Source organism: Vicugna pacos, chromosome 2, assembly GCF_048564905.1.
Source record: "Vicugna pacos chromosome 2, VicPac4, whole genome shotgun sequence".
NCBI classification, from domain to species: Eukaryota; Metazoa; Chordata; class Mammalia; order Artiodactyla; family Camelidae; genus Vicugna; species Vicugna pacos.
In genome coordinates this window covers 44,139,165-44,150,189 of record NC_132988.1, presented here as the reverse complement: position 1 = coordinate 44,150,189, position 11,025 = coordinate 44,139,165, and the positions used below count along the sequence as shown (strand labels likewise).

General features: G+C 41.6%; 1 protein-coding gene across 2 annotated transcripts in view; it reads left to right on the top strand.

Moving 5' to 3' along the window:
* The first annotated feature begins 4,960 nt into the window (after positions 1–4,960).
* The window catches only part of EGF (epidermal growth factor), a 79,020-nt gene continuing 72,955 nt past the window's right edge, over positions 4,961–11,025 (top strand). Inside the window, exon 1 of one of the 2 annotated variants that reach the window (XM_072938628.1) lies at positions 4,961–5,507. In XM_072938628.1, the coding sequence (XP_072794729.1) occupies positions 5,381–5,507 (127 nt within the window). In that variant the 5' untranslated portion in view covers positions 4,961–5,380. The remainder of the gene's footprint in view (positions 5,508–11,025) is intronic. The other variant, XM_072938632.1, reaches the window with a different exon arrangement.

The following is an 11,025-nucleotide window of genomic DNA, read 5'->3' as shown; positions in this document are numbered from 1 at the left end:
ACATGATGGCTACCATTTACATAGCGTTTACATTGTATTACATATTATAAGTAATCTAGATATGCTTTAAAGTTTAGGGGAGCATGTGTGTAGGCTACACGCAAATAAAACGTCCATTTTATATAAGGGAATTGGGTGTCTGAGGGGGTTCCTGGAAGCAATCCCCAGCAAATATCAAGGGATGACAGAATCTTGGACAGTAGAAAAACCAGAGTTCTTTCCATTCACTTTGACATTTTTAGAAGTTAAAATACCTGAGAGAACAATGAAGGAGGGATGGTTGGAGGGGGTCATCAAGAGGACGTGACCACCGGTTGACCTGAGGCTCCTCACTGGCTTCCCTGCCCTTGGAATGTATGTTCTGCCCACTGTTCTTGTAACTGGAGCCATTTCAAGGACGCAGCCTTGAGAGAACGATGTGTTGCTGAGACCACCTGGACGGTATATGTGACTGAACCCAATCAGGGCCTCTACATAAAAGTTTAAGATTCTGCGGGGTGGGTGTGGAGATGTACCCATTTTGCAGATGTCCAAGACAAGCCTCATAAGTAAGTTCGCTTGCTTATTAAACCTGCCGCCTTCCAACTGTACATGGTCTGCCTCTTTCTTTGGTCTCTTCCTGCCTTCCAGTGTACAGGGGCCAGTTTAGAATTTCACCCAGGGAACTCCTGAAATTGTAAACCAGTAAGTATGCTGAGACTATGTAAATAAATGCAATGCAGTCTAGAATGAGCCTTTTTTTAAAAAAAAAAAGTTAAACTTTGTTGCTGCTTCACAGAATTAGGGATTATATATGATGGATTGTTATGCTCTTTTTAAAATACACACCCAGTTTCTGGAGGCTTGTTTCTTCCTCTTGGTCAGGGGAACCTTTCCAGATGACTGGGGCGGATTTAGCAGAAAGATGGAGCATGGGTAGGATTCCTCTTTTACTTCTTGTTTACCAAGGGCTTTTAAAAATCTGATTTCATTTGGTAGAGGCATGGCATTACTTAATCTGTGCGTTAAGCATAGTGTTACTTAATTGGCTAGTGACTCCTCTCCCCTTTTCTTTTTGAGTTATGAGTTTTTCTTAAAAGCAATTTTGGGTTTACAGAAAAATTGTGCAAGTATGGAGAATTCTCACATATCATTTCTTCCCTTCCCTCCAGTTTCCCTTATGATTATACCTGGCACTAATGTGGCCCATTTTTTACAACTGATGAGCCAACACTGCTGTGTTATTATCAACCAAAGTTCATAGTTTACATTGGGGTTCACTCTTATTGTTGTACAGTCTGTGGGTGGTGATAAATGTATAATGGTGTATATCCACCATCATATCGTGCAGAATAGTTTCACTGCCCTAAAAACCCTTTGTGTTCCCCCTGCTCTTATTTCATCCATTACAACCCCTGACAATCACTGATCTTTTTACTGTTTCCATAGTTTTCCTTTTCCAGAATGCCTGTATATTGAATTCATACAGTATGTAGCCTTTCAAATCGGCTTCTTGGCACTTAGCAATATGCATTTATGATTCCCTCATGTCTTTAGTGGCTTGATGGTTCATTTCGTTTTATTTCTGAATGAAATTCCATTGTATGGATGTACCATAGTTTGTGTATCCATTCATCTACTGAAGGACATCTTCCAACTTTTTGAAGTTATGTATAAAATTGCAGTAAATATTCATGTGTAGGGTATTTAGTGGACATAAGTTTTCAGCTCATTTTGATAAACAAAGGAGCACAATTGCCCTTCTTTTTCAATATAGTTCTTATACCTGGTATTCATATCTTGATAAACTATAATTTGCCTTCATAGCTAATTCCTGTGCCTGTGATCTTAATTTCATTTCCTTAATACTATTTCAATTTCTGCCACGTATGAATCACTAAGAATGTCAGACATATGTCAAAAACTTTCTGAAAAGCAAGAAAATATTTTCAAATTTTGTAGGAACTGTCCTGATACAGTTGACATTTACTGATAGAAGTGGACCATGAAATGGCCTGTGTACTCTCTTCTGTGGGGTGGACATTTAATAATCACTCCTACCAAAATGCACTGCCTTGCCACTCCTGGTTCCCGCAATCATATCCACATGTGTAGTGTATGTTTTGCTCTTTCTTTTGACAATGCTCTTGTCCATTTATTCTGATCAACAACCACCATCTAATGAGGAGCAAAGAATGACTTCAGAGTTCATGTTCTCCATAAATGTGTGTGACATTGGGTAAAATTCTCAGCCTTTCTGGTTGTCAATGTCCTCATTTGTTAAATGGGGCAATAACATGCACCTTGCAAGGAGGTGTTAAGGACTGGAAGCCTTGTGAACAAAGCATCTGTACTTTCTATATGCCTGGCACGCAGGAAGTAGTCTGTGGATGGTGTGGTGGTGGTGATGATTAGTAACAGTTGTGTGTTATAATATGTATTATATGTCTGCTATATATGTAATATAGCAAACCTATATGCCAGGTGAATTAAGTGCTTTGTGCTTCAGTAAGGAAATTTCATATGAAGAGTTAGAATGATGACCAGCACACATAAACATGTCTTCCAACTGCCTCCCTTCTCCTATTGCTGTCCACTCACATTCAAAAGCATTCAGAGCTGTCTCCTTGCCATGAGCATCTAACTCTGTTACGGACCTGCCAACAGGTCTCCTCCCATCCAGCTGTGTTACCTCAGGACCTAAGGATCTAATAAATAAGCAATTATTTGCTTTGTCCTGTTCCACCTACTGTCAGCATGGCCTTCTTTTCCATGCCCATCTGAGGCTTCCTAACTACTCCAGGAAGCTTTGCTGTATGCTCTGGTCCACAGAGTTAGTCATAGTTCCCCTTCTTTCCTGACACCCCCAGAATACTTGGTTCCTGGCCATTCATTTGCTCGAACTCATAAACCCTTCTTTGTGGTGATGGTCAGTCAACCTCAGCAAGCCCTCGAGCTTAGGGACCCTGCCTTCTGTTGCCCGTAATCCATGCAGGGCCCTATCACATATAACTCTCTAATTAGTCAATGAGTTCATTAATTTGACTCAATTCCAGAAGCTAAAATTTATCAGGCAGCTCAAACCTATAAAGCTACAATAGATTTCTGGGCAACTTTCAAATAAGGAGGACGTTCATTTGTCCAGGAGAGGTTCAATTTTATTTAGAATTAAGAATATGGATTTACTAAATATCTCTGGATGTCCTTTCTAGGTGCGTAGCCCTGTCCTGTGTTTTTGCTATTTGGGCAACCCCAGGCTGCCTGTGAATTAGGTGGGATTGATGTTTACCATGATTGTTCAGCATCGACCATACCCATGGGTACCAGTCTCAGCCTCGACCATACCCGTGTTGACTCCATCGTCTCCTAAGGGGCTTATACTCAACCTTAATGATAATATTAGCCCAGGTGACATGTAATTCAGAAAGCAAGCCTTTTTACAACCAAAAGTAATATGAGAGATTCAAAATCCAAATAGAATATAGCTGTGGATTATTTCATATTTGTGTCCATATCATTCTCGTCTCTTTTCTCTAACACAGCTGGATGCTTGACTGTCCTCTAAGTTCCTTCTACTGCTGTCACCTGGGACCCAGCAGTGTGTTTTTGCTGGAGGGGAAGCTCATTAACAAAGTTAGTAGCTCAGTGCAGGTTATTTGTAGGACATTCATTCTGAGGCTTGAGTCTGAGTGAGTCCAGAAAGCAATGGAATATTCCATGTATCCCCCCCACATGACTTCTGCTGCCCTCTAGGCTCTGTTTCTCCTATAAGGGGTCAGAGCTGTCTGGCAGAGGCCAGCTGAAATCAGAGGAATCCTGACTTTGGCTGTTTCAGTAAAGTGACCCAGTATTTGAGGAATGATGAGGACATAATTAAATATGAGCAAAAGGCCTGGAGTAATTCCTGTTCTCCGTAAGGGGTGTTCACTAGTGTGATTATTATTTTTGTGACTACTTTGCTTTATCAACGTTTTGACTAGCACTTGGAATGCTACCTCTGGGCAACTTAAATTAAAACTTGTTTTCCAGGATGAAGTAAATTGGCAGAAATTTCCACTGTTCATCAAATCTGGTATAAATGGTTTGCCTGAGCTGGATATTTCTGGGTTCTGGGTCCTTGGTGCACTTCTGAAGAAATCACTGCTGTTTCTCCAAGTAAAATATGGACGAGGAGACAGCAAATCCACGTTTCAAGCTTTATTTTCTCTCACTGATACGTGAAAAGATAGCCTAAATTGTCAGAGAAGGGTCAGTGTGCAGTTATGCCAGATTCCCAATGCTTCCCAGATTTTGTGCTATTAGCGTATTTTTTCCAACATGCTCTATGATAACAATCCCCTCCTTTCCCTGCACTCCTGGCCCCTCCGATATTTAATTATGGTTCTGCTGAAAGAAAAGGTATCTGTGCATACTGTAGCTCTTCATCTGGCGTCAGGGATTTCCCTTTGATTTGGAAAGAATAATCTTTCAAATTCCGCTATAAACTATACAGGGGGGAGAAAGATAGATTAAGCTCCAGGAATGTGTACTGGTGTTGACATTTTGTTCAAATAATGAGCTGGGGGTGAATTTTCTTTAGTTTCACTCAGGTGAATGATCAATTGCTCTAAGTCTGAATTATCAGTGGTGCTGTTCACCATTGATGTATATGACGTGGTTTAACCTTGTCTCCATCCTTCCATATATTAACACATAGCCAATATTCAACAGGTACCTCCAAGACACCAGGAGCAACTCCACAGCCCCCTCATTGCTCTCTCCCTGGTTCTGTCCGGAATGTTTGTGGTGAACAGCCAGCTATCTCCTCCTTGGCAGGCGTCTCTGCTTCCCTGTAACGTGGAATTGCCCACATTTGCCTTTGCAAACAGAGGCTCACTCAAGTGTCACTAAAGGAGAGGGGTGGAGCCACAAAGGCTTTAAAAAGGAAAGGCGAGTCACTCTATTTTTCAAAAAGAGAAACCGTGTTTGGGGAGGAATTGTATCTCTGTATTTCTCCTTTCCGCCTCATCGAGGGTCACAGTTGGAACTTTCCACCAATTCTTTCCTTTTTTTCCTCTCTCTAGCCTTGGCCCCACTGCTCTGCCTGTCACAGTGAAGTCAGCAGCAGGCCTCCAGGGCATGGCTGTTAACCTCTATGAAATTTGTCAGAAGGATGTCAGGTATTTCTTATCAGCTTCCCAAAAACTTAGATAAGGAAATATTTCCCTGGAGTGTCCCCTTCAGGCTGCATTTGGACGCTGTCTTGAGTTGAAAGAGGAGCTGGAGGACAAAAGCAGAGCAGCAGAGAGAAAGATGCCCCAGGGCTGCAGGCCAACCCAGGCGGATAGGCTGGGCGTCAGTCATAACCACCTTGAGCGGACAACGCTTACTTTCTAGGGAGAGCTCCTGGCCCATCAACATCATGCTGCTTTTCCTTATCATTCTGTTGCCAGTAGTTTTTAAGTTTAGTTTTGTTAGCCCCTTAGCACTGCAGCGCTGGAACTGTCCTGAAGGCTTTCCCTCAGGAGATGGGAATTCCGCTCGTGTGGGTAAGTAATCCCATAAAAAGGGGTTCTCCTCTTCCCCGAAACTGCCCTCAGATACCTGTTCATTCCGTCTTGTGTACTTGGGCATTTTTTTCTGATTTGTCTTTGGGTGTGTGTATTTGCTTCGTTTTTGTTTTCTAATGCATGCATATTTCCTTACCGGCTGTTAGAGCTAAACTGCTACCAACTATAAAAATTCACAGCTCTCAAACTGTTCTGTGTGTGAGTGAATAGGTCTCATTTTAAACTAGCTGAACATTTCACATAAGCCTCCGCCTTTATTCTGACATGAGAGACAAAATACTTAGCTGATTAGCTTTATGTGGGAAACTGGGGAAACAGATGGCACTTTTTTTTTTGAAACTATCCCTATTTAAACCATAAAGGAAAAAAATCATCCTTCAGATAATTTTGTATAAGAACTCAGAGGTTGCTAAAAATCAGTGAAAAATAGGAAGGGAGTTGGGAACAAATGTGATTCTATCATTGTGAAAATTAAGCCAAGTTTCAAGTTAAACGTCCTCCCCATTCTCCCCCTCCCGCTGCTTCTGAAGCTCTGAGGCAGCTCCAGTTTTTCAGTAACAGGTGCATAGTAACTTTGAGAACTGCCAAGAAATGATAATATGCCACAATCCCTGCCATGTTAAATGGGTTTTTAATTGAGAGGAAGTGGGAATTCTACTGAATGCAAAATAGCAATCCTGAGTTTTTGCCTGAAAAGCACCTCTCTCTGTCTCACTATTGACTCATTTTATTTAATCCTTATTTGGGTGGGTCTCCAACCTGCTGCTCAAACAAGACAGCCATTTCTATCCAACACAGGGCATGAACTGCCCTGATATTTCTTTCTTATCATTTTGCCCTTTTGAGAAGGGATCTGGCTTCCAAAAAAGAGGCAGATTGAGTGAAACACAGTAATATTTCCAGAAGAGAAATCTCCGGAAGAGAGCACAAACTAGTGGGAATAAAGGGAACAATTCTGAGCCAAACTGCTGATGCCGGGCTCCTGTCAGGCTCTCCCATAAAGGAAATTACCAATAAGGAAATCAGGTGCTCTTGCTCAGAATCTCGGGACTCTGTCACCAGGCAGCACTCAGAGGAACAGGTGGGCAGAACCCTAGGGTACTGGAAGGAAGGACTGAATTCTAATTACCTCTGTGTCCCCAGCACCTACAGCATCTCTGCTTTCATAGTATATACTCAGTAAATTCTTGCTGAATGAAAAAGGAGTCTTTCCCTGATTGGCTGATCACAAAAGTCCTAAAGAAGAGCAACAAAAAGGAAATGACAAAAGACAAAAATGACCCCATGAACCTGTTACTCAGCTGTTGGGAGGCAGAAGCTTCTGAACACAGTTCTGTCGAGTGCACTGGAGCCTCTCTGGGGTGGGAGCATCTTCCCCAGAGTAGTTGGCAAGTGACCAGAATCAGGCAATGCCCTCTGCATGGCATGAGGGGAGATGGTGGGAGCCAGTGGAGAAGCAGAACCCGAGAGAGCAAAAATAATATGGAAGTGAACTTTTACATGTGGCTTTAGAGTCCCAGGGAACCAGGAGATTCCTGCTAGTGAGCGAGCCTGTGCCTCGTACTTCTTGCCACACTGCCTGTGGCCCAAAAGTGCCTTTACTGAGGCTGGCTGAAGAAATAAGTAAATGATTGAAGAAAGAAAGAAACTTGAAGCCCAGGATAGAGACAATGAGAGAGTCACAGAGTGGAAGGAACAGAGGTTTTAGAAGCAAACACACCTCATGTCAAATCCACACGACCACTTAAATTATAGTGGAATATTGCTGAAAAATAATAATACCCCCTCTGAGGATTGTTGTGGGGAATCACAAAGGGGTTAACATGGGCAATGCACCTACCACAGAGGCTAGCAGATTGTGCTTAATAAATGTCCTCTTGGCTCCATGTCTTGGCTAAATCTCTTTGATCAAATGGTATCACGAGATGCCTTATTTGAACACTGCAGTGACGTGGCACAGACCTCATGGAGGGTGAAATGTCTGGATGCCACTTTGTGACTCTGCCTCTTGCTCCCTTGTTCCTTGCAAGTCGCAGGTTTAAACCCTCTACTTTACACTCCACGTCTCATGTTAGCTGATAACTGCCTGGGTCACACCCTATGCTCCCTGCATTTCAGAGGATAGCATTCCTCATCTCTAAATAGATACAGTGCCATCATCTATTTTTCCCCCTAATAAAATTCTACTTGCTTTATTCCTTGCCCTTGGCATTGAGACCTGACCCAGCAGGGAGAGTGCTTTGTGGTCCGATTCAGGTAATTTTATGCAGGGTTGTCTTGCATGTGTCTGCTGAGCCAGATAAACCAAGTGATAGCAACTGAGAATTGGGTTTTCTGCTCATTTTCCCCCTCTCCCACACCTCCTCCTCCTGCTGCCTCTTCTTTTTTTTAATCAACTGAGCATTCAGTTAGCTTCTGTTTGAGCTACAGGGAATGCGGAGAGCAAGGAAGAAAACTGCCAGCAAGTGGCTTCTGAACTTTCAAGTCTATTTGCCCTGGAGGAGAAATAGCAGTTGAAAAAGAACTGTTCCTGTTTGATGTCTCTACCTGCATTATTTATATGAACTTTCCTGGTAAACAGAGTGAGGAAGAAGTACAGGCCAAGCCTCAGAGAGCTGGATGCAGGATGGCTCCTGGGGCACTAGTTAGCCAGCTGGGGAGATCACTTTTAGCAGTCAACAGTGAAATCACTGATTTCAGCACCGGCCAAGGCTTGGTCAGCTTCCCAGTCATGTGCAAACCAGCGTAATTCCATGGTCAAAATCCTGTTTGTTTTTTCAGCCAGAGTTATGCAAAAGCTTTTTTTTTTTAATCTATCTGAAAAAAATTACAGGAATGATCTTTCATGCATACCACGTGAATAAAACCATCCCCTAAGTACTCAGTGGTTGTTGGTCTTTGAGGGATAGTAGAGCTAGTGGTGAAGAACTTAAATTTTATTTTTTTTTTGGCATTTAAATTTTTTAATTCAAGTATAGCTGATTTATAATGTTGTGTTAGCTTCTGGTGTACAGCATAGTGATCCAGTTTATATATATATATATATATAAATCTGAGCATCATTTTCTGTTACTCTCCCTTGGTGATTCTAACAAGCATAATAGGCAGCCTGGGTTTAGCACCACTCGGCTAATACATGTAAAGTGCATAAGACAGAACTTGGTCTATAATAAGCACTCGCTAATCTTAGCTGCTATTAATCTTTTTATTGTGGTTAAATCATTTTATTGGTAGTAACAGAGGTGGTATTTTCTAAATATGGCTTGGTTTCTTCAATAATAATTGAATTTCTTTTACACATCATAACTTGTATTTTTGTGCTTAGAAGAAACGTTTATTAAACATACAAAATCATATCAGACCGATTTGAGTGAGTGCCCTTGTGGAACTGCAGCTCCAGTATTTGTCTTTCTGTGACATCAACTGATAAAAAATTCCACTGAGTGCAAAGTGAGTCTCCTTGTTAGATTTCTTACCAGTAATAATTTTAAGAACAGCAAAAATAAGCCGCTTGAAAATGATTATTTAAATATCTTGTGTATTTTTCCTTATGTTTGGAAACAATTTCTTTGAGGTTTTTAAAGCTGTTGAGGCCATATAAGGGAATGATAAATCAGTTCTTCAAATAAATTTACAGTTTGGAGCTAGTTGGAGTTTTGTCCATTTTATTTGACATTCAATTTAGAAGTTGGAAGGTGGGACTTAATCACTTATTTCAGAGTAGAGCAAGTAATTGATTATTTCCCATCAAAAGTAAATGGACTAATAATTTGGCTCAAATAAATCCAAAATCTTACTTTATCATCTATAAATTTGCCTTCATGAAAATCCATTTGAAATAATTCCTTGTGCAGTATGAGTAGTTGGTTTTTTTTTTAAATATCAGTAGTCTCCCAATTCCCTTCATCTGTAAAAAAGCTAAAATGTGGGCATATGCTCCCAGTACGCATTTATCAGTTACCTACATACTATATATACACTAATATTGAGAACATTTACAACATGTAACACTTCTAACATTTTCTTTTCACACAATAATGAACCATCTTACAGTCTCTAAGTGATATACATCCTACTTGGGAGAAACTGTTTCAGAGAAGAAGTAAGATGATGGAATAAATGCTATATCCTTCTTCCTTATTAGCTCAGCTCTTTTCACTAAAGTATGAAGAGAAATGCAAAAGGATTGCTATTTTTTTTCCCCAGTAAAGCATAGTTATTTATAGTGAATGATTTTTCTCATAATGTGTAATGGTGGAAATAAAAATTGACCTCCCCAGTTGGCTAACTTACTGCCCTAGAATCCCTCCTGAAGCTGGGTTGCGCTGAAATACTTCCATAAGGGTCAGAAAAACAGACCACATCCCTAAAAATGGGTTAGAGGCTGGGCAAAAATTCTAAAGCTGTATGGCCTGCTGTGGTCACAGTAGCTTAGGGTTTTTAAATCTAAATGGGCTGTGCCTCCACCTCATGTTCTGGGGGAACCCAGTGTTTCCCTCCTACATCCTGGAGGATGGCTGGGCGTGAGGACAGAGACGTGGAAGGAAAGGCTGTGTCCACTCCGGTCCTTCCACTCCTCTGTGCCTCGCGTCCCTCTCGCGTTGTCCCTTCCCCACACCCCGTCACCTCACGTCCCCGCACTTGGCCACCTCACATCCACGCCACCTTGTTTTACTTCTCAAAAGAGCCAGTGCTTGGGCTGTAACGGTACCAATTTTAACTGAAGGCTTGCGGGAGAAAAAAACCCGTCACATTCACATCCTGATCCCGCACATCAAGCAACTAGAACAAAACATTTTTCATTCTTGTGCTTAAAGGTTGATTAACTGTTCCTGGTGGAAAAGATCCGCCATCTCTCTCTCGAGCGCCAGCCTCCCGCCTCCTCTCGGTTACGTTGATTGACACCTGATTCTGTTTCCTTGGTCTCCTTCAGACACATCCTTACATAGAACAGTGTAGATTGCTTCCTCCTCCAGTTCTGTTTTCTTGATCATATCCTAGGCTTCTCATTGTAAATTAAAAAAAAAAAAAAACCTTAAAAAAATTACTAAATAGTACAGTGAAGAGTCTTAGTAAACAAAATAGTTCTCAGAAAAGAAATTCTGCCAACAGGTTAAACCAATCTTTCTGCTTTTTTTTCCCCTCCATAGTGCGAGAATGTTAAGTTTGAGATAGAAAAGAAGACCTTGGAGGTAGGTCCCAGGTGGTGACTACCTGAAGAGACTTTTCTTGAACCATCAGGCTACGAAGGGGCTGCGAAATTCCAGGGCTGGGGGTGCCCTTTCGGCCTGGCGGTCACAGGTCAGAAGTGAGGCAGGGTTTGATTGGCTGCTTTTTTTTAAATTTTTTTTTTAGGGGAAGAGGTAACTAGGTTTATTTGTCTACTTGTTTCTTAAGTGGAGATACTGGGGATTGAAATTACCACTGAGGTATCTCTTCCCCCAGCAGGGCACTGGTTTGAGAAGAGACCTTAGCAGGTCTGGTCTTTGCCAGTGAT